A 24,989-nucleotide genomic window follows, 5' to 3' on the forward strand; every position below is an offset into this window, starting at 1 on the left:
TGCATTTCATTGGGCTGCTGCTTTATGGGGTAACTTTGCCCTTCTCTTAAACTGCTCCTTAATAATAGGAAGGTCAGGTGACTGTGGCTGATTTCAAAGTGCATAGTCTGCATCATTAGCTAACTTGGAATTTCTTTTTCAAATATTAAGAGCTAGAAATACACAGTCATTTAATATTTAAACTAGTTTCTATGAATCAGTTATAGATATGAGTGAACACTTATTAGCTGACTTGACACATGAAAGGATGGTATTTCTACTGAAAGCAAAATACTGCGAGAGTCAGGTGTTTGAAATCCCTCCAGTCTAGGTTACTCAAGAGGAAACAAACAGCAAGATTCAGTATAATTGCTTGTTATTTTGAAGAAGGAAATGTTATGTGTTATTTTTCTCCCCTAAGGCCTGTGTCCAGGGCAGAATCATGCTGGTGTTTTTATAATTCTTTGAGATGTTTCCAATATTTTAGAACTAAAAAAACAAGTGAAATTGACATAAATGTATCTGGACAGTGGACTGTTTCAAAGCTTATCTAAGTAATTGTACTTCTTCCAGATTAAAGGTTTGGTTTTATTTGTACCCAAAATCCTCATGATATAATAGTCACAGTAGAATTAATAAACTAATATATGAAAAGGACATACATAAATTTTGGCACAGATTTTGTAAATGTGAAATGTTTATACATGCGTACATATGTGTAATTACACATGTGCATGTGTCTCTGTGCATAAGTATGTTTAAGTTTTAGCAGGCATCCCAGTGTGGGGGTGGGGAATCACAGACATACTGTGGAAACAGAGTCTGGGCTCTTCCATTGGTCTGTTTGGGTTTGAGGCTTTACCACGTGTGATAGTGGGGAAGGATGGTTCTGCACCACAGTTTCCGCATCTGTAAAATATAGATAATAATAGAATCTGCTATTTGGAGGAATAGTGATTATCATTTGAATTAATGGGAGCCGAGAATGTGTAACAATGTTTGGCCCATATAAGCACTGAGTGTTATTTACTGTTTTTGTAAATTATTATGAAATATTGGCCACACAGTTTATTCAGGGAGGAAAAAAGAATTACCTTGAAAAAAGGTGACTATTTCAAAAGCCTAAAATATTAGTTAATTGTGCAGATTAAAATCATAAAGTTGTTTATTATTAAGAGATTATGGTATAAAAAGGGATATGTGTAAATCTTCAATGGTTTATTCATTATAATATACCTTGGATTATTTATTTTTTTAGTGTATTTAAAGTTTTCCCTTTTGTGGCCAGATAATATATGTTTATGGGATGGTCTCCACTTTGAAACCTGGTAGGCTTAGGGAAATTGGTATCTTTTGTCCATTTTGTTTTAGACTTAAATTTTGTCTAATCAGTGTTTGAAAGAAATGCCACTTGTTAGACTTCCTTCCAAGAAAAACACTGGGTGTTTCAGGAAGTGGTCCTAGTGAGTCAGAGGATAATACTTTTTCCTCTGAGTCAGTTCTGAACCTCCTTGATATAAATAGGCGTACTTTCACCAAAGTTCTGCTTTTCGATCAGATGTTAAAAATCATAATTGATACATGACCACACCAACGGCAATACTTACATTGGTATTTCAACTCAATTAATACTGAGGGGGTCTTATCTAATTGGAACTGTAGAAATTCTGCTAAGTTAATTTTTAAAATATGTAATTCAATTTTGTACTTCTGAATTAGTTTCTATTTCGCAACAGTTTTGCTTCAGATAAGAGTCATTTGTGTCAGGTGGTCATTTGTGTCCATTTTAGAGGACATTTATATTGATAGTAATGTTCCACTTTGGTCAATAAAATTCTATGGACTTTCTTTAGCACACACATATACAACTATAGCACAACTTTAGCACAGGATTTATTTTGCAAAACACTGTGCTAGTTTGCGAAATTTTGGAGCTGTGTCAGAGATACGAAGGACTAAATCAGAGTGGTTCTTCATAGCCACACTAAAAAACACAAAACACGATAAATAATTGCTAAAGGACTAGAAGTTGTTAATGTTGAGTTGGTCAGGGAGGACTTTAAAAACAGGCTGGAAATTGAGGAATTGATAGATGTAACATATAAAACTGCTAGTATGAAGGATGTTTAGCGTAAGAGTAGAGACCTGCAGGTCAGTCAAAAAGGAACTGATAGATATAGGTGTAGACAATGTATCTTAACTGATCTATGTGTGATTTTGCATATAATCCAGCTAACAATCTTCTCATTTTTACAGATGAGTAAACAGGGCCTTAGAGAGATATGATCTGTCTAAAGTCACAGGGAGATGGTAGAGTTAGGACTTACATTCAAGGCTGCCTATCTTCACAACAAGTTCCTTTTACTATGACACAATTCCACAATGAAAGCATTGGGATATACTCAGTAAGTTTTTATTGTTTCCAGTAGCTCTGAAAAAAACACCCACAAAGCATTTTCCTTCTTGGCAGAAATATTGACTTTTTTAGGGCTAAGGAAGTTGTCTTTGGGTGTTAGGAAATTGCCTTATGGCCAAGTTTGCTCACCCCTGCTCTTAGGGAGCAGCAATAGGACTGTGTTTTTTCTAAGAGCACATTGTTGTCATGGAGCCTCTGTAAGGTTCTCAAGGTCAGTAGATAAGTTTGGGGATAATTTGTGGGTAGTGGTGATCCGTGCTGTGAATCCTTTGCCCACTTACTTATATTAGTAGACTGATAGCTGGCCATTTTTCTTTTTTTTAAAATCTTAAGGATTGAGCTTTGGTTGGAGTCTGACTTTTTGCCTTGGCGCCTACAGGCCTACAGCCTTTACAAGAGTATGCCCCTTTGTTTCACCCTGTTTCCCTCACAGCAGGGAAGCAGCTATGTGGCTCTTGGCGAAATTGGCCTTCCTTGAAGTGACAACAGTGGCAGTTGAGATCAAGCGCCACTCTTGTAAACACGGAGTCTCCTGTCACATAAAATTCAAACACCTGTTTCCTGGAAACACTTTTGGTTTAGCATCCCGGAATGAAATCGCTTCAGTTCCTGGGAGAGCAGGGAAATTGATTGTTTCTTCCCAGCTAACTGGAGTGAACCACTGTGTGCTGCCATGTGCTATTCCCAGGGATTTTTAGCAGTTAAGTTGTAAAAAAAAGAAAAGTATGAAACTCCCCCTGTCACATGCTTTAGTTGTGGGCAGGTTTGGAGTTTATGAGGGTAACTTCCAGTCATCAAAGGTATTTAACACGTTAAGCGCTCAGCCTGTTTTGTCTTCTGGACGGAAAGTATAGTGTCAGTCACCGGTGACTGACTGGGCGCTTAACGTGTTAAGTAACTCTCCCTCCCCACAAATGACAAGATAGGGTACTTTTCTCCTGTGTTCTGTTCTGTCAGGTGGCCTACATGGGTGAATGTATCTGACGGAAGCAGGTCACTGAGCTAATATGCTGGCCTTTGTCACTGATGTCACTGAGCGAAGGCACCAGGGCTTCAGAGCTGCAAAGACCTCTTGGAGAGACCCTGGTTCCCAGCCTAATCAGTACTAATGGGGGACCTACTAGTTTAAGTGACCTGTCAAAGGCACAGAGTTAGAAATAGTCCTGGCAAAGCAAGGAATAGTATTGACTTCAGCATGGAGTGCTCTTTCTAAATTCACGCAAACCTAAATCAAGTTGACATCTAGGACGTCCCAGGAATGGTATTTTCTCCACTCTCACAGAGAGTGGATGGGTGCTGGTAGGACTGCTGCTCACCATCAGAGAGTGTGGGGCAGGATTGGAGAGGTGAGAAGATAGGATTAGAAGAGGATTTCATTTTCCACTCCATTTGGGGAAAATATGGAAGATAGCTGGTAATAAGAGAAGTCAAGATGAAAGGCGGGAGAAAGGAGACGTCTGCTTTATAGTGTGAATGGCAGTGACTTGGAGAGACTTTTGGGGGGTAGGGTTGACTCTTTTCCCTAAGTGGCTCTTGTTAGAAGTTAGTGATGCTAAGTATTTTCAGTTTTTAACTCTTTAATAGTTAACATTTCATACTAAATTTTCTTGCTTTTAGAACATTGTTTCATTCTGTCTTTTCTTAAGAAGATTTGAAATAAACATCTTAATTTGCTCAAGTAAAAATAATTAAGGGCATACGTTTTTTATCCGTTAAAATAGAATTTATTGACAACTTACTTCATGTTAGGAGCCATGCTTAGCACTTGGTATTCATTAAAATTATTTAGCCTGGTTCTCAAGAAATGTAAACTGTGTGCAAACAAGAAAATGGGAAGTTCTTGCAGCATGATACGTGCATCTTAGTGTTAGACTCAAGTGCTATGGGAACATGTGACAGAGGCATCTGTCCTGCTGTAGAGCAATCAGGCCCCCAGCTCTGAGATCTAAAGTTGGATTCGGAGCTGGCCAGGTGAAGGTGGCAAAGGTGTGTGGGTGGAAGGATATTCAGATAGATGAATATCCTTTACTTCATAAACTTCCAAAATCCAATGTCTTTCCTTTCTTGTCTATAAGTAAAAGCTAGACTGTTAGTTCTCTTCTATACAAATGTATGTACTTTCATGTATAATAAATTTATAACAAAAGAAAGAAATCCTTTAGATGTTATGTGACCTTGTGATTTGGGGTAAAAACCCAACTTTTTAACTGTTATTTTCCTCTGTGGCAAAGTGGTTGGATTTCATTCCATATCTGCTATTTATTAGCTCTTTTTAGCTCTTTGACATTGGGCATGTTATTAAACTCTGTACCTAGCTTAACTCATCTGTAAAGTGAGGATAATGGTTCCTACCTTTAGTCCCTTTAAGGCAAGAGTCTGAAAAGTACTTCAGTATGGCTCATGCCTAATGAGCTTAGGAGGGGTTTAGGTGGTGGATCTGGAGGGAGCGGGGGAAGTGGCAAGAAGGAAGAGATGGTGAAAGAAGGAGCTGTAGGGGTACAAAGGGCCAAATCACAGGAGCACCATGCTGTGCAATGGAATTTGATGTGATCTTGAGGGCGGTGGGTTACTTTGATAGGATTTAGGTAAAAGAATAATAAAAAAATTAAGTTTTAGAAGGGAGTACTATTAGATTGATTCAAATTTTATCTATAAAAACTTCTGAAATGATTTCATTTTAGCTCATCAGAAGGCCAAAAGATCACTTAAAATCTTGATACTCTTCATAGAATTTTACTGCTTACATAACACAAAATGTATGGACTTTAAAAACTACTTTAAGATGTGAGACCAAATATAAGAAAATATGTATTATCAGAAACAACCATGTTTCTCTCTTGACTTGTAATACATTGAAGCTATTAAAAGGTTGCTGAGTTTAAGTTATGCTGACAGCTTAGTAGCTTGAGGAAAACTGAAATCTTTCCCCCTCAAACTCAGTAAAACTAAACAAGATTTTGTTAGAAAAAGCAGTCCATGTTTTTAAGTTGATTTGTTGAAGTTTTTGAGAGAATGTATTTCCCACAGAAGTTAGAGGAAAAGTATCTATTTATTATTCTGTTGCATAGAGGTAAAGTGGAAAATCTCTACAGTTTCATAGTCTGTTTTTTACTTTTTGATATATTTCTTTCATAGTAATTTATATGCCCCCTTGTATTTAAAAACATGTTGCTTCGCCCTAACTGGTTTGGCTCAGTGGATAGAGCGTCGGCCTGCAGATTGAAGGGTCCCAGGTTCGATTCCGGTCAAGGGTATGTACGTTGGTTGCTGGCACATCCCTAGTAGGGGGTGTGCAAGAGGCAGCTGATCGATGTTTCTCACGAATGTTTCTAACTCTCTATCCCTCTCCCTTCCTCTCTGTAAAAAATCAATAAAATACATTAAAAAAACAAAACAAAACAAAACATGTTGCTTCACAGTTGGGTATAAGAGTCAGCTCTGCTTTTCTTGATTGCCATTACACAACTGGAAATATGTTCCCATAGGTAAATATTCTGTAATAGACGTGGACTTGGCAAACAAAAATCAAGGTGATGCCACTCCCTTTTAGAACTTTGCGATCCGTTTGAAGCTCTAGGGTCCATTGTCTTTATTCTGGTACGACCTTTGCCTTTATCTTGATATTATTTCTAATAATCTGGTTATCGCCTGCCTTTACTTCATAAACTTCCAAAATCCAATGTCTTTCCTTTCTTGTCTATAAGTAAAAGCTAGACTGTTAGTTCTCTTCTATACAAATGTATGTACTTTCATGTATAATAAATTTATAACAAAAGAAAGAAATCCTTTAGATGTTATGTGACCTTGTGATTTGGGGTAAAAACCCAACTTTTTAACTGTTATTTTCCTCTGTGGCAAAGTGGTTGGATTTCATTCCATATCTGCTATTTATTAGCTCTTTTTAGCTCTTTGACATTGGGCATGTTATTAAACTCTGTACCTAGCTTAACTCATCTGTAAAGTGAGGATAATGGTTCCTACCTCATAAGGTTGTTGTGACAATTAAAAGAAAATAAATAAATGTAAAGCACTTAGAATAGCGCCTGGCACGGCACATAGTGTTATTGAAATGTGAGCTGCTACTGCTTGCTGCTGCTCCTCTAATCTTTCCTCCTATCACTACTATTAGCAATCGAGGTAGTAGGTTAGTTTCCTTAGTGCATTGACTATAAAATCAGGTGCCTTAAAATGGGGACAGCGGTTATGCTAGCTGAATCATACCCAGTTTATTTAATAAAGAGCTGTAATTAAATTTGGGGGCTATGTAGAAATATTAAAATAAACTTGTTCTTATAAGCAATACATTTTTATTAAGTCAAATCATGCTTCTGCCCTCAGTTTTCCCTACCTCAGTTTACAGGATATCTCCCCAGGTGCTTAGAGATGGGAACTGTGGGAATGGGAAGAAAGAAATGCAAATGTGGCCTTACCAGCCCTTATGATAATTCCTTCTTCAAATTTCCTCTTCCCCCTGGCCTCAAATACCCTACTTACCCAAACAAATTCATCTTAGCTTCCCAACAAAAATGCACCCAATATGATCTAGGAACATGAAGGTTTCTGGTGAGTCTCCCATTCCCTGATTGATCCAAACACTTTTTCCCCCCCACTTATTAATTCACTGCAGAGAGTGGTGTTTGCTCTTTTTCAATTCCAGGTGCTCAAGTCCGGGAATATAATTCTTGGCAAAATAAATTTTCTTTTTTGGTGTATAAATTGACACTGGCCCGAAAGTGGGCATGTTACTATAAAAAAAATCTCATTGCTGCCCAAGTGGAATAGTAGTTCAGTTGTTTTTCTCTCACTTTCCCATTTCTCATCAAATCCAGGTTCTTAAACTTGAAGTATCTAAAGTTAACATTTTAATGATTTTATTGCCTTTTTTTTTGGTAATTCTTTTTTATTCTCTTTCATTTTATTTCACTTAAATTCAGACCATTACTGAAATAGGAAAACAAGAACATTCTTGTTCAGTTATTTTTGCATAGGCATCTTTTCAACAGAGCACTGTTTTTGTGCATTAGTCCTAAAACATAGAAAGCACTTTGAAAAAAATTCATAAAATCTGTTTCAGTGGTTTACTAGTTATCTTTGATTTTAAATGAGGAAATCCTGAAATAACATTTTCGGAATGAATCGCTCAGTGTCATACTTTTTAGATGCTAGATTTGCCTCAGTCTGACGATATGTCCTTACAAATATTATCTTCTCTTCTAAGCAAGTAACAGAAGTTGTAATATTATATTTATTATTTTACTTATTTCATGTTGATTCTCCCACTAGATTGTAAGCTCCATGAAGCTAAGAACTTTGTCTATTTTGTTAACTGTACTCTGTATCTAGAGCTATTTTGTTTCGTATTCTAGCCATTAGCCATATGTGGCTATTTACACTTAAATATAAACTAACATAAATTTCACAAAATTAAAATTTCGGTTTCTCAGAGGCACTAGCCACACTTTAGGTGTTCAACACTTGTATTGAACAGTGATGACACAGTAAATTTTCATCATGGAGGGAAGTTATTTTTGACAGTGCTCTAGGTGATGCTCACATAATGGTTACATAGTGAGTACTTGTCAAAGGAGTGAACGAGTGAACTAGTACAGTTATTGACTTGGGCCAAGTAATATTGTATGAATCTTGTTTGAATAATCATCTATAAAGATCATTTTGGCTTTTGATTAATCAGTATTGACATATTTCTATCCAATTTCAAAATATTGGATTTATCTTTAGTTAAAGGAAAGTATACAATAGTGCAGCAGTTTTTACCTGGAGTACCGCAAGAATTTTTAAAACATGCAATAACTGACTAGTCAGGGACACTGACCTTTTTTCCCTTAGATTGTCATGACAATAATAACTGTCCAGTGTGAATGAATTAAAATTATACCTACTCTTTTTTGGTCAGATATGTAAAAAATATAACATTTCTTAGTTTGCTGCAGAATTTCAGTAATTAGTTTGTGTGTGCCATGAGATGAAAAAGGTTAAAAATCACTACCATAGTAGATAAAAGCACGGCTTGTGGTCAGATCTTAGCTATGATGTGTAAGTATCATAGCCAAGTTACCTTCACTTATAACTTTTATAATTCCAAGACTCCTCATTATAAAAGGGATAAATAAGCTCTTACAACTCATAAGGTGGTAAGAATTAAGCAAAGTCATGCACATAAGGCGCTGGCATAGAGACTGATACACTGAAATGCTTACTAAATGAGCATTATTTTTTTACAATAATGAACACAGATATGTCTAAATTTACCTCAGTTTATGGATGATTTCAGGGTTAAAAGAACTTTATTGCTATTTTTGAGAACATCCATTGTTATAATTTGGCAGACATTTTTTTAAAGGCAGTACTACCCACAATCAAAGCTTATTATACTTACCATCTTTTAAATATGAAATTTAATTGCCATAATTAAAACACTGGACTTAATTTTTCTCTTGTAATTTTTATGACAATGTAAATATCTATCATCGTAGGAAAAGTTAGTTTCACAGTTGTTTTATAGGCAGCTTGACTTGTAAGACTAATGCACAGATATTTCTGACTTTTGTTTTGGGGTAGCTAAAAAAGAATTTGTTCCCAACTCTATTCATTTAAATGGGCTTCTCTTTGGAAAAATGCTGAATAATGAAAATGAATATTTACCTAAGGATGAGTTTCATTTAACCACATAACTATTGTGCATTTAAAGCTATGATTTAATTTCCAGGAAAACAATTAAGACATTTTTTAATTAGCAATAATACCTGATTTAATTGGGGATATTGCCTCCAAATTAAGTACCTAAATCAGTTGTGCATTTAAAGCTATGATTTAATTCCAGAAAAACAATTAAAGCATTTTTCATTAATTATAATACTGGCATTGCTGGAGATATGCCTCACTTTACACACTATCATGTTTTTTTCTTTTCTTGGATTTGAAAACAGCGTTTGTTGTTACAATAACAACAGGTAATTAAACATTTATCACCAAAATATCAGCTGACTTTATGTAAGGTAAATTTCCTTCATTTTTTTGTGTTACTATCACTCTGGTTATTATGGTGCCTTTATTTTTAGTATAAACTTGTACTCATATCTCAAAGTCCAACTTGACCTCTCAAGTTCATATTAAAGGTGACTGTTTTTATTCTCCTGAGTCCCTCTCTCTCTCTCTCTCTCTCTCTCTCTCTCTCTCTCTCGTTAATCCTCACTTGAGGATACTTTTCCCATTGATTTTTGTTTTTTTTTAGAGAGAGTGGAAAAGAGTTATGGAGGGGGAGAGAGAGACACATCGATTGGTTGCCTCCTGCACCCACCCCTACCAGGGCCTGGGATTGAACCTGTAACCCACGTATGTGCCTCTGACTGGGAATTGAATTCATGACCCTTCAGTGCATGGGCCGGGGCTCTAACCACTTAGCAACAGCAGCCAAGGCTCCTGAGTTTTTCATTAACTAATATTTGCCAATGTTTATAAAATGAAAATATAGAAAAGGGCAGATTAAGCACAGTTATTTTTACTCCCTCCAAATAAAAGGCCAGTAAAGGGATTTAAAAAAGGACAGCCCAGGGATAATTGTAACTAACCTAGAGTCCTGAGAAGCTGAAACCCAAGCTGTTAGTGAGAGACATTGAGAAGCAACCTGATTTTCACTTCAGAACCTCAGAAAGGCTCAACAATGAGGGTGAGGCTGAACACAGGAGGACTAGGAGGTAGTGTGTGTAAAGTGGCCTTACATCCCAGATGCCTCCCGTGCTCAGTGAGGATGGATGTTTATTCTGTGGAGAATGGGAACTGGAGAACTCTTGAGTGGGGGGGCACAAGGCACAGGCAGGTAGAAGATTAAATGAAATAGTTCCTGGGCAGTGAGACATCCTAGCCCACTTACACTCATCACCAGGATTTTGGCAGTCAGGTATATATCTCCAGGTGTGAAACTGGAAGGTGCTTCCTGAAATATGTGCTCTTGCAAGATAAAAAGTAAAAGTAAGAAAGAAGGAGTCTTGGGATCCAGGAAACAAGGATCTAAGACGGGAGAAAGATGAAAGGAATGAGCGGGATAATGTGGAATTTGGATACCATGATGAAAACGGTTTAGGAGGCCTAGAGAATAGTCAGTTTAGATTCCAACAGGAATATAGTACAGGGGTCCAGGGTAGATGACTCTTGAAAGATAAAAATGATGGTGTTTAAATATATTGAAGGGAGACTTCGCTGTGGTGGAGTCTAAAGGGATGAAATTAATAAAAGTACATAGGAAATCTAAGGGTTTAGGGTAAGCTAACTTTTAACTCTAAAGAATACAGAAGGTTAAACAAAAAAGAAAATGTAATCTTAGTATATGTGAATAGCAGTTACACAGAAACAATAAGTAACACTGAATTTCAGTCTAACAGAATTTGATATAAATGTAACTTTATGTATTCTGGTTTTATCTCCAGCTTCCTCCCTAATCACTTTCTACCTCTTAAGTTATCCTTCAGTAGCTGAACTGTTGGTGGTTTCCTAAATGTTACCCAGCTGCCTCATGTCTTTGCTCTTCTCTCTTCTGGTTTATTCAGCTCATGCACTGCAGGCTGAAGCCTGAGGGATTTTATGAACTGAATGGCCTCCCAGCGTGAGGTGCCCACCTTGCATTTGGTCTTTCTCATTGCCACGTGTACCCTTTGATGCCCCTCCCTCCCACTGTACTATACATTTCTAAAGATTTTTATCTGGACTTCTCTGGTTCAGTCCTGTGAGGGAGATTTTGTTCTCTAGACCCACCCCTCATCTAGCTTCTCTTGAACTTTATACTATGTTGTTCTTACGTTTCCTGTAATGTGCTCTTTTCCTAAATATGTCTTTTCTTTCTTTTTTATTTCTAAGAGAATGGGAAGATGGGAAAGTTTTCAAGGAAGGTTTTGTTAATCCTAGATGTTGTGTGATTTTTGTATGAGTACCTACTGACAATCAGTTATTTTTGTAGTCAGCCAACTGTAGATGGTTACTGGAATGGTTTTGTTTTGTTTTTGTATATTATTTGTTGCATTACTTTCTAACAACATATTAGGATTGTCTCTATTTTTGAAGATGAATTTTTACCCTGAGAGGATTGCATTTTTACTCTGCCAACAAACTGTTAAGTGGTTTAGAATAATAGGAATAAGGAGCAGTTAAGAATGAGTTGAGAGTTTGACCTTACGTGCCCAATCATGAACTTTCCTTGGGCTTATACATGTTGACCTTGATATACTCAGGTACCTAAAAGCAGTACAGTACACAAAATATTCCATTCGAGCAAAACAACTGCCCCCTGTAACGATTCGGCTAGATCTGTAAGACCATATCTTGCTTGCTAAAGTAGAACAGACAAATTGCAACATGAATAATCCTTGATACGATATTTCTTGTCCTCTGATTAAAATGACCAATGTTTGAGTAGTATAGCAGACAGGAAGAGAGGGGTTGAGATGAGTAGTATGCTTTTATAAAGGATCTGGGAAGGGTGCTATAAGTACGTGTGCTATAAAACAGTAGAAAGCTTTACTTGACCTTCATTTAAACAAAATCACATGGCCTAAAAAAATTCTGTATATTTTAACAATTAAGCATTTTTACTTGTCATAACCTCAAGGAGATGTATTTATGATTTAGAAAAGTGGAAAGAATTTAGTACAGGTGGTGTTTCCCACTTTGTAGGTTGTAACCATTTATAAAAAATACGTTGTACAGTTTGGAAACCATTGATCTTCTTAAGGAGCTGTACTGGAAATGCAGAGTGAACCACCTGCAGTATTTTGTTTACTACTTTAGAGTCCTTTGCTCAAGGTAATACAGAGGAAGGTAGTTACGTGGCAGCAGGGTAGTTAAATATTAAAATGTTATAGCTCATCTGTGGGTTACAACTCTGCTCATTGTACCTGCAAGGTTTTATGATTTACTATTTTTAGAGGCCATTTAATATGTCATAATGAAATTTGACTTCAAGAGTTTTTATTTTATTAAAGATAATTTTAGAACCTATGTTCCTGTCTTTACATCCAGCTGGATTACATCACGCCTAGATAGCTGTATCCATTTGCCTTTGTGAGTATGTTGAGCTGTACTAATTTAACATTTGGCACACCTATGGAAAAAAATAAAAAAGATATGAGATGCTAATTTCCTCACTATTTTTTGTTTGTACTAGTTAATAGAATATCAGTGAATAATAATTCTCAAGGCTGATTTATAAAAAGTAGATATTTAAAAAAATAATTAATGGGGAGTGGGGTGGCTTAGGGTAGGTGGGATGATTTTCTCTACTTCCAAAATGTTCTCTGAAATGTGTTCAATTGAGAACTGAATTGGCAGAAAAAGTTAAACTTTTATTCTTATCCTGGGAGAAAATGGTAACAGTGAATATTCTTCTACCCCTTCTGAGAATTTGTACTCAATAACTTTTTGTTTCTGTGAGGATTTCAACTTCTTAGGTAATGTTTCCTTTTTTTTTTAAATGCTGATCATTTTTTGGTGGTGTTAGCCAAGGTTTTTGTTAAGGTCTGGGATCTCTGTCTCTGTCTCTGTCTCTGTCTCTCTCTCTCTCTCTCTCTCTCTCTCTCTCTCTCTCTCTCTCTCCTCTCTCTCTCTCTCTCTCTCTCGTCCCCTCCCCTTCCCTCTTCTCCTTCTTTCTCTTCCCCTCCCCCTCCTTCTCCTTCCTATACCCAGCATACAACCAAAGCATAACTCAGCTCTTGTCTGAACTACCCGAAATAGGAGTTTTGCAGGGGGTGAATCATCAGGAGTTTCTATTTGATGAATCTGAACCCTTACTTTTTGTTTTCCCATCTTTTCAGTTCAATTTAAAAAACACAGAATAAATAAATGGTGGAGAATATATAAATCTCCCATACAAAGACTCCAAAATAATTTATGTAGATACTCTTTCCTCAAGGAAGTGTAGCACAATTGTTGATTCCTCAGGTGTGGGCTGCATATAATGACGTCTCTCCTGTCATTAGAGGCCTGTATAGTGGTGATGAGGGAAGTCACTTTATAGTGGAAAAACCTGGCAAATGATGCCTCAGTCAGTGACCACGTTTAGCATAAACAATGGTTAAGTACTGCTAATCATAGGTACTCGAGCAGATGTGATGAGAATGGCACATATTTTGTGGTCTTCCTCTCCCAAACCTGTAACTCCAGTCTAATCAAGAGAAGATATCAGACAAATCCTTATGAAACATCAGAATACAGTACTTCTCCAAAAACTGGGAAGGTCATTGTTGCAGGATGAATTGTGTCCCCAAGAAGCTATGTTGAAGTCCTGCCCCCCATATCTGAGAATGTGACCTCATTTGGATAGGGTCTTTGTAATGAAATCAAGTTAAGATGAGGTCATACTGGACTGGGTGGACCCTGATCCACTGACTGGTGTCCTTATAAGAAGAAGGGAGTTTGGAAACAGGTAGACACACAGAGGAGGCCACTTGAAGACAGAGGCCATGACTGGAGTGATTCATCTACAGCTAAGGAAAGCCAAGATTACCAGCAACCATCAGAAGCAAGAGGAGGCAAGGAAGGATTCCTCTCATACAGCCTTCAGAGAGACTGTAGCTCTGCCAACATATTGATTTGGATTTTAGCCTTCAGAACTATGAGAGAATAAACTTCTGTTGTTTTAATCCACCCAGTTTGTGATAGTTTGTTACAGCAGCCCTAGGAAGCTAATATTGTCATCAAAAGGAAGAAAAGTCAGGAAATGGTCGCAATCTGGAGGAGTCTGATGAGACAGGAGGACTAAATGTAATGTATTGTGGATAGGATCCTGGGAAAGAAGCATATATTAGGTAAAAAAAAACAACAAGCAACTTGGGATAAAATGTTATAGGTGGAAGTGGGATATCCCTGTCCCCACTGAGTGCTAGAAGTGGGGTCCTTACAATAACTAGGTTAATTACAGCAGTGTCATTAGTATTTACTTTAGTTAATTATAAAATAGAGATATCGATTCATTAATTGTGACAACTATATCATGCTCATGTAAGATGTTAACAATAAGGAAATGGGGTGTGCAGTAATATTTTCTCTACTACCTTTACTTTTCTGTATATCTAAAATGATTCAAAATAAAAAAAAGTTCATTGCAAAAACATTCTAAAAGCCCAGAATTTAGCCGCAGTTTTAATTAGATCTCAACTGCATGCAAGGGAGTGAATGACAATCCCTTTAAGGTGGTAGCAGTGGTGAGGAGGCACTTGAACCTACTTTAGCTGATCAACTACATCACAGGGTGCTTTTGAGTCAGAAACTTCCACTGATAAGGTATATGCCATGTTAAAAGCCAATATATTATAGCAATCACTATATGAGGCTATCTGTAAGTCCACTGTTAATCATGGAAATAATACAATCAGAGAGACATACATTCAAGCCTATATAGGCAAGGTATATGTAAGAAGGAAAATTCATACATAAATAAATATATGGAGATTTTAATGAAAATTTCTCATGTCACATGTGAAATTGAATGGAAACCTTGTTGAGAAGTAGCTCAAGGTCTGATCTAACCACCATATCTCCCCATTCCCAACCCCAGCAGGATACAGAGCCTGATAATAGAGAGGTTGAGATAATTTCTTCTGTCTAAAATTTAGAGTCTAAATCATTCCCTTTCCTGCCATATTTTTATTGCTGTTGGAAGATTCCAGCTAAATTGGAGTCTTACTTCCTTTTCACCTTTAATATGTATTTAATTATAATAGAAGAAATGCAAATGACCCGGGTAAATTTATGGGTATCACATGCTATTTACATAGGAATAAGACACTCAACAGATCCACTTTCATATTTAGAAATTGTCTCAACTATGATAAAAAATTAATCCACTAATATAATACAAATAAATATTTAGATATTTAACCAGTGAAAAGTTATTACTCAAAGCCAGATTCAGCTTAACTAATAATACATTTACAACATTCTAATTAAAAGTAGTTTTTAATATGTTGTATTTATAGACCTGATGACATTTTTTTCCACATTCTTCAGTGAACAGAATGTTAAGCAATGAAGTCATTTCACAAAATAGTGACACTATTGTTTTTGTACTATCCCTTTCACTAAAGTAAATCCTCTTCCCTTCCATTTTCACATTAGCATTTTTAGTACCTTCTGTTAAGAAAACTTGACTAAAGTAAAGAATATCATTGAGGAACCCATCATGAAAAGAGCTGAAAACTGCTGGAGAGTACACAATGGTCAAACTAGCAGTGTCACTTACTGGAAAGAAAATTGGATATAAGTCAGCCAGGTCAGGGTTTAAATCCTGGTTCTAATTCTAGCTTCTTGTGTTACCACTTAGGCAAATGACGGAACTTATTTGAGGCTGTCTTCTAGCTTTATGAGGTAAAGCTAATTACCACCTCAAATTGTTCTCAGGATGGAATGAGGTGAGGTTTACAAAATACCATCTGAAGCCGGGGCTCATTGAACGTTGTTTGCTTTCCCCCCTTTTGTTCTCTGCCTGTGATTATATCTGATACAAGAAACAGATAGGACATTACTGTTCAATCATTCATGGCACTAGATGATTTTTAAGAATTTCCAAGTAACACACAATGGCACCTAGGCTCTTTATCTCACGTTCTTCATGTATAAAATGCGAATAGTACTTCAAAAATTAATGTGAAGATTAAGATAATGGATAGAAAACATTTACCGCATAACTTGGTACAGGGTAAATGGTCAATAAGTAGCAGCTGTTCTTTTAAAAATTAGCATATTTTCTCAAATCAGCATGGTATTAACAATGTTTTGAACTGAGATAGTAGTCATTTTCTATATATAACACCCAAGCAGTGTATGTGTGCTGATGATGTCATCATAGCAACAAGAATTAGAAGGAAATACTGAAGCAGTAGTAATAGGGTATATTTGGCTCTCCTCTGTGTTAGGCCTTTGTATAAACTCTGTCACAATATTGAACATATAATTAGTGCGAAAGTGTTTCTTTTTAGTTGGTTATTGAATTTTAATAATGAGTATTCTTCTTCAGCTAGTTGTTAAACCAACATTCTGGTTTGAACATAGATTCTCCACCAAATTATGTTCCAACTTACAAACAACTTAAGAATTTTCTCATAATTATAAAAAAGAGGAACTTAGATAATTATTTTTAAGTGATTACAGTGTATTGATTTAAAGACATAAAATTATTCTCCCTACATTTATATTGGCCTTGAGAAAATATTGTTTCTATATGGCCTAGAAATTATTGCAATACCTTCACAAGTGTTAGCCACTATTATAATTTTTATTATTATTACTATTATAACAGTTTGTTTTTAGTAGTTTTCCAAGTTTATTCATTGACAAAAGTTCTTTATTTCTAAGTATTAGGCCAAATGACAGAGGGAAATAGATGGTGACTTCTCTACCGACAGTCATTCTAGAAGACCCTGTAGGAGACACTGTGTAATGATTCAGAAGGTTTAAGGCAGATTGTTTGTGTTTTTATGTTTTAAGCACAATCTTTAGTAGACAGTGTCACAACGTATTGCTTAAAAAATGAATCTCAATGGTCTTTTAGTTAAAGTCTCAAATAATGATAATCACCCCCATCTTGTTTTAACTTAGATCAAGAAACATACATTAAATTTAAATCGAAGTATATATACTTCAAGATACTTTGTCAAAGCCAAACAAACAAGTAAATAAAACCTTAAGTAAATAAAAATGTCTGTGACATTTTCTCAGAGAACAAATTATTTTTAAGGACAGCTTAATATACAAAGAGCTACTAGTTGTGTGTTAGCCAGATTGGGCAGGTGGTGTTCTAACATCGAGTCACGATTACATACTCATCAGTTTGAAAATTGATATCAGATGCAAGCAGGAGTAAAGAAAGGGGAGACTAAATTTTATCTATCTATCTATCTATCTATCTATCTATCTATCTATCTATCTCTATATCTATCTATCATCTATCTATCTCTATCTATCTATCTATCAATTATCTGGGTCTTAAGACTTTCTAATACAGATTTAACTTGCTGTTTTAGCTTACTATAGCCTCGTTTATTTCTTCTTCAGTGGTTTTTATACATTCTGTTTACTTCCCTTTTAAAATTTCAGTGTTTAACATTTTTGTTGTGCTTAACTTAGATCTTAAATTGTTTTATTTTTATCCTTGTAATTGCCAAATAATATTATTTTCTGTAGAAGGTAAGAGGAAAATTATAGTAACTATAACTTATAAAAGGTGTTTTCATAAGGAAATTGATGCTCTATTTCAAATCTTTTAGAAGCTATTATGACAGTTTTAGTGTATGTACACTTTTAGCAGAATTAAATAGATAATTTAATAGAGTTAACTGAGTAGAGTCCTTAAACTTGCCATGATAAAGAAAAACTTTGTCTCCTTGGCTTTTTAGTTGTCTTAACAGCTAATAAAAATTAAAACACCTTACTTTCCAGTTGATGGTTCTCCTATATATGATTCATATAGGTATAAATTGGATGTCTTCTTAAGGCCTAAAGGAAAACAAACATTTGTAATTATTTTCTTTGCAAGGTGTGTGTTGTCATTGCTATATTTAAATATTTGAAAACCTCTGTATTGCTACATGAACATTGTGACAGGTGAAACTATGATTGCTAAATGACAAAAGTTTCTATGTTTTTAAAATTCAGTTTAGCAAATCAACATTTTCTGTTCCCTTTTCTAATGCTCTCTTATTCTGACATATCACTATTTAAAAAACAAAACACAAACCATGTATTATTTGACTGTCATGAAGAATTAAACATAAAAAAGATGAGATACTGTGGCTATCACTTTTCATTAAAGCCAGCCGATGTGGTTTTAAAATGCAGACCAGATCAAAATCAATACAAACCCTGGGGGTTTAATTCTGAATGAACCAGCTTATTTTGAAAGAGTACTTCTTATTTTTAACTTTGGAAGTTAAACTTACATATGCATCTGTCTCATTTGATGTTTCACTAGTCCTGTGAGCTAGGAAGACCGGGAATTATCTCTATTTTACTGATGAAAAAATTGGTATAGAGGTTTAATTGACTTGCGTAGGCTAGTTTGTGCCAGAGATAGTGTCAGAGTTTTAGCCTTTCAACTGTGAATGCCTGTGTCTTAAACAGTAGTTCTGAATTCATTGTGTTATTCCCGTCCTCTGTCCTGGCCAGACTTCTGGAATGATGTGCTCTACCTGGACTCGCTAGGCTTATGAGATCCAATTGTAAAACATTAGTTTTGTAAGCTGCTGTTAAACCATTAATCGCTTGAAATGGGCCACGGTGTGAATATTAATACCATGGAAATTAGCAAGCACTACAAATCAGGGTTTCATTTTTCCTCCTGAAAAATGGTTTACCTGTATACCACTGTATCGAAGTATAAGTTGAAGGAAAACAACAAGAAAAGCAGAATAGATCAATTTAATATAAATATAATATAATTTTATAAATGCAGTACTTATCTAGGATAGAGGTCAATATTTCTTTGTTCCTTAATTTAGAAATTTGCTTCTACGCTGCAAATAAATATGGGCAAGACTATCAGGAGAGCTTGAACTAAACTGGAGTGTTTATATATCCTAACCAGTTTTTAAGATCTAGGTCAAGTTCCAGCCCTCGAAAAAATTATGCAGTTGGTATGACTTTTCCTTCTTCTGAACCTCTAGTGGGTTTCAAATAGAGCCACATACATGGAGACTTATTTACTGTGTGTTTCATATGGATTAATGTATCTCCTTAAGAACACAATTAACTCTGAAGAGTGAGACATGGATTTTCCTTCCTTCTTTCTTTCTTTGAATAACTATTTAATGAACACCTATTTTATGCCTGCTGCTATCTTTACTGCTTAGGAAACACCAGTTAACAAACAAAAGTCTATGCCTTTATGGAACTTGTAATCTAGTGGAGAGTCAGGAATCAATTTAAACAAAATGAAAAATATCATTATGGTAAGTCCTTGGCAAACTTGTTTATAGTGTAGAGAGTGACTGATGGTGGGTTTTCATCTATTCATGGAGGTCAATAAAAGCTTCCCTGAGGACACTGAACTGGCACCTGAAGAGCGAGAACAAATTAATTTGAAGTTACTAGGTTTTTTAAATATATGAATACAAATATTATTCAAAATTTATACTAATATTTAAAAAGTTTATCTTTACTTTGTTGAAAGATATCCCCTTTTTCCCCCCCATTGACTCCTTCTAGCCCCACCCACCCTCACCCCAGGCCTTCACCACACTATTGTCCATGGATTATGCATATCTATAATAATAATAAAAGCATATATGCTAATTAGACTGGATGTCTGTCTGGATGACCTTCTGGATGAAGCCGGGGCTGCAAGGGAAGCCTGGGTCCTGGGTGCCAGAGGGAAGCCGGTGCCGGCAGCCTGGAGAAGGAAGGCCTACTCTTGCATGAATTTAGTGCATCGGGCCTCTAATATGCATATAAATTACCCTGTTAATCTCTTCTCACCCATAGACTTTTTATGCCTTCCCAATCTGAATCAAGTTCCCTAATCCTATGGCCTATATATCATTCTGAATTTTCCCTTTTAAAGGTAACAGCATTTTAAATTTTATATTTATTCATGAAGTGTCTGTTTTTTCCGCTAGACCATTGGCCCAAAGCTGGGACTATATCTCTTCTGTTTACCTTGCTCGTACCTGACACATAGTAGTCACTAGGTGGTTGTTAATGCTCCTACTCGCTTTGCCAGTATCTTATAAGAAAGCTGGGGTATGTCCTACCTACCTCTCCTTTGTCGAGAAGACATAGTAATAGGATGTGGCAAAAGTAGGTTTACAGTTAATCATATGGAAAATAATACAGTAATTATTAAATAATAATACAAGAATAAACTTTGTGTTTTGTGCACTCACACTATAAACCTACTTTGTCCTACCCTATATATGAAAGTCAGGAAAATAAGACAATGTCCAAAATGGTTTAGTGCCACAGAACCCAGGGAATACCAAGTCTCCAGGAGTGAATTGAAGTAAATCAGGTGTAGCAGGATTGTCTCGGAGAAAAAAAGTCAAGGCCATTGATTTGGCAGTAAGGAAGTTTTACTTATTCATCTTGTTTGAAGAAAATGTGTTCAATTTGTGAAACAGATTAAAAAATTATTTCTGAAGTTAAATAACCTGGTATTAATTTTTAAAATTGTTTTCTTGTGAAAAGTAAAAGGAATGTTTAAATGAACACATCTTGTAAAAAAGATGTATTTAAGTGTGCATGTATAAGATATTGTCCAATGTGCTATGGAGGAAGAAAGAAAAGGAGGGAGGGATGAAGAAAATAAAATTAGATGCAGGGAAAAAGAGTGGAAGGAAATTGATGGGTTTGTGAAATGATTATCTTTAAATGATAGTACTCAGGGAGATATTTTTCCTCTTTGCACTTTTATGTATTTTATTATTTTCTATATTTCTCAAGTTTTTAAATTGAATTAACCTATACTAGTTTATAATAAAACAATAAATGGTACAATTTCATGAAGCTGACAATTGATTATGAGTGTGATTTTTTTCCTTGCCTAAATTTGCTAACAATTTTAGTATATTAATGTTAAATGTTAATTGGATCTTTGTTTATATGTCCATTCGTACTTCTTGTGCCTGAGCTCCTTGAGGGTGGAGATATTTGTGTTTATATTTCCAGCATCACCTTGGCAATGACAGATATTTGTTGAATGGATAACTTTGAAACTGAGGTGTCATGATCCTTTTATTGCCTTCAGTCTTTGTACCTTTCATTTTGTAGAACACATGATTGAAAGCCACGATGAATGGTCATATTTCTAATCATCCCAGTGGTTTTGGAATGTATGCATCTCAAATGAAGTAAGTTGGAAGGTTTATATTTAATTTGTTGTTGTTGTTTAAATTTGATTTATCTTTTTAATGAAAATATTAGTTTTATTTCTTTATGTAGTTCATTCCTCCTTAACATATACTGTCTTTGTGACACTAACATATGTTTGCTGTTTCTGATAAGAAAAGATGCTTAAGTAATATCAACTCCAGGGGTAGTGATTTAATATAAGATGTTTTGTTCTGGTATTTTAAGTTTTATTGCTTCCTATATATATACTCTACTTCAGAGCTTTCAGTTTCTCTGGAGAAATTTATTAATGTTCTTCAGAAGATATTGGCATTTGAGGAGATTTAAATGTCATCTAATCCAGTCTACAAAGATACTAACCATTGTGTAAAACAGAAAAATAGATCAGACACACAAAACAATCCTTGTGGCTCCAGGTACAACTTGAGATCACCACTCTGACTTAAGTGGCCATTGCCTTACATATTGTGCTTAATATTATTATTTTATATTGGCCATTGTGGTATATACTTTGCTCATCATTTTTCAAAACCAGATTATTCACATTGTAAAGAGTTATGCTTACCCCTTTCTTTCTACAAAGATTATTGCAAATCTCTTTACTTTTGACCAGTAAGAAACACCCCGTATGTCAGCTGCCATCTTTTCTTGTACATCAGGGAAAGCTTGGCCATACCCTTGGTTTTTTTTCTTCTGTTTTCTTACAATGAATATCCACTTAATCATGAATTTATAATAATTTCTTCTATTAAAGGACCCTTGTTTCTATCCCTTTCTTCTATTCTTTCTATTTTAGCCCTGTTTATGGCCATTATCTCCTACTTGAATTTTCATAGCATCTTTCTATCCCATCCCCTTGCCATTAGTTTCTGAATTGTCTTAAAAAATTGGATCATGTCACTTCCTTGTGTAAACATATTTACTATACCTAGAAATAAAAATATTTGCCTTCTCTACTCCTTGAGCCATTCGTCTGACAAGGGACATCACATTAGATGCATTTTCCCTCAGACACCATGCTTGTTCTTAAAGCCAGGTCCAGGTGCCTTTTCCTCACTCCGTTCTCCACTTGCGTGAAGAGCTTCTTCCCATTCGTTTAGACTCTGCTTTAATGTCAACTTGGCTGTAAATTCTTGGGCATCCTGATAAAAATGTTAGCCTTTCTGTGATCCTACATGTGTTAGATATTAGTTTTGCCCAGATATTACATTCTATCGTAGCTATTTTACTTGTTTCACTAACAGTACCCTGTTCCCCTAACCCCTATACCACTTATTCTTCTTGTTTAGGACTTAATAAATGTTTACTGAATAAATAGAAAAAAACAATTTAAATATATTATGTTTGCTTCATATAATGTATTAGGAGGAGGAGGCTAGTTTTAAGATAAAGCTGATCAAATTTAATGATAAAGTGTTATTTTGGTTAATTGCATTTAAGTATTTGTGAAAATAGGGAATGTTCCATTACAGCTGGAATCATTGAGAGCTTTTTATAACTGGATTACTGCTCAGTATGGCAAACTTAAACTCTTCTAAGAACTTTCAACCTTGGTGAACCTTCTTGGCTACAGTTTCACCTTGGCATTTGAGAGGAGGTGTGATTTGCACCAGTTTCTATTTCCTGACCACTTAGCAGAACAGGATCCGCCTCATTTTGGCAAATCTAGTTAGCATAAGTTCAGTATGTTTGTTTAAAGCACATGGTGATGATGGTGCATTGGAATTTTTATTGACATTTTTGAGTTTTTATGACTGACTTTGGACTTTAACCCAGCACAATGACCATTTTTTTATTACAGCGGCTACGGATCACCACCCACCTTTTCCCAGATGGACAGAGAACAAAGTTCAAAAACAAGTGCAAAGGCTCTTTATGGTATGTTTAGTTATTTGATAATGGGTATAATTCTATTTCTGGCCCCTTATTTTTCTACAAATGAACATTTCAGAGTCATAGTGTGAACCTATGCTTTGTTCTGTGTTCTTTGGAATGAAGTAGTGATAGATAAGAATTATTTTAAAGAGTTTTTACAGATACTACCAAAGCTGTGACCTCTGCTGGCTAGCATACAATTTAGAACATTTCAGTGCTTTCTAAGGAGCCTTTTGCATGGCACCAATGCTCTAGGTGGAGTTTCCCACCTAATTGCTTATGATATGCTTGTTGATCTTCATGACTGATCCAGTTGATTGCGAGATGACAGTAGACAGCACTCCTTCCTTGGATTCCTTGAACTTTTTGGGTAGTGTCACACTATGACCAGTAGCATTTATATATTTCATTCTGCATTGCAAAACAAGCAGGCTTTCTCCCTGATCCTTCTGTAACTTCCATTGTTCTTTTTACATAGACTCACATTATAAATAATGTGTTTTAAACTTCAGTTATAAAAGGTATTATTGAAAAGCAGATAAGGACCACATATGTTTAGGAAGGCATTTGTTTTTACAGTCTTTATGGCCTTTTAATGTTGTACAATAATAAAGAATCAGAATATGATTGTGGTTAATAGCGAAGACTCTGGAATCAGACTTCATGGGTTGAAATCCATTTCTACCATTTATTAGCTGAATGATCTTGGGCAAATTACTTTGCCTGTCTGTACCTCATTTTTGCTTATTGATATAAGGGGCTATCTCAGAGGGTTGATATGAGAATTAAATGAGTTACTACATGTAAAATGCTTAACAATGCCTTGCTAGTAGAAAACATTATATATTTGCTCTTATTAATATTGACATTATCATTATTATTATTTGGGAACCAACAGCATTTTCTAAATTTGAATTTTTTTTTACGTTATCTAGATCTACAATGTCTTTGCTATGATAATGAACAATTCTAAAGATTTTGGGATTTTTTTTCTGCCTATATATTCAGTGACTACACTTTAGGACTCAAATTCTACATTGAGAAAATGGATTTTATACCATACATGGATACATTTTCTTCTGGCCTTGTCAATCTGATTTGTGTTGGTTTCTGTTTTCTCAAGTACTGTATTGTGACATCCTTCCTGTGGTCTAGTAGTTGTGAATTGTAGATCTAGAGAATACATTCAACAAATACTTACTTAGTGATATATGGTCCCTGACGTTAAGGCACATCTAGAGAATGACATGAAGAAACTGGAAAAGAGAAAAACATATTTTTTTTGGTAAGAATAAAGTAATTTCTTCAGTTTCTCATTTCCAGACAGGTATTTATTTTAAGTGTTTCTGTGTGCTAGGCCTTGGTCATCATAGTCTCTATTTCTGTGTTCTTTCATTCATTTCACAGATGTGTAAGAGATGGTCATGCTTATATATCATTTTGGTGAGGAGGTAGTCTAGTAAATAAACTGTTATAATAAAGAGCTAAAGACTGTAAGCTGGACAGTGTATATAATGTGCACTGGGAGTGGTCACGTAGTCAGGTGGGATTTTATGGAAGAGTTGAGCCTTGAAGTGACCTCTACAAATGAAGTAGCGTTCGCCAGGTAGGAGGGAGCTGTAAACGTCAGTATAAACTCTTTTAAAACTTAGCTGTATATGCTATGAAGGTAGGCCGTATTTGCCACGTTTACTTCAGGATTCCCGTAAGCTTAGCACTGTGGCTAATGTATAATTTATGCTCAGTAAACGCCTATAGCATGAATGTAATGAATTAGCAAACTGCACATAATTTGCTGTTAACTGTAGAGTATAAGGTGGTACATTTGTAAATAAGATTGGAAAAATAAACATGGTCCATATTATACTAATGA

At 35.5% G+C, this 24,989-nt stretch overlaps 1 protein-coding gene across 8 annotated transcripts in view; it reads left to right on the forward strand.

Annotated features, from left to right (window-relative positions):
- Window positions 1–24,989, forward strand: part of EPS8 (epidermal growth factor receptor pathway substrate 8) — a 178,006-nt gene that overhangs the window by 87,755 nt on the left and 65,262 nt on the right. For 7 of the 8 annotated variants that reach the window (XM_028143985.2, XM_054719243.1, XM_054719244.1 and 4 more), the window contains exons 3-4: window positions 21,161–21,240; window positions 23,043–23,119. In XM_028143985.2, coding sequence (XP_027999786.2) covers window positions 21,182–21,240; window positions 23,043–23,119 — 136 coding nt within the window. In that variant the 5' untranslated portion in view covers window positions 21,161–21,181. Of the gene's footprint in view, window positions 1–21,160; window positions 21,245–23,042; window positions 23,120–24,989 lie in introns of those variants that run through there. The other variant, XM_054719245.1, reaches the window with a different exon arrangement.

This window comes from Eptesicus fuscus, chromosome 7, assembly GCF_027574615.1.
Source record: "Eptesicus fuscus isolate TK198812 chromosome 7, DD_ASM_mEF_20220401, whole genome shotgun sequence".
Classification (NCBI taxonomy): Eukaryota; Metazoa; Chordata; class Mammalia; order Chiroptera; family Vespertilionidae; genus Eptesicus; species Eptesicus fuscus.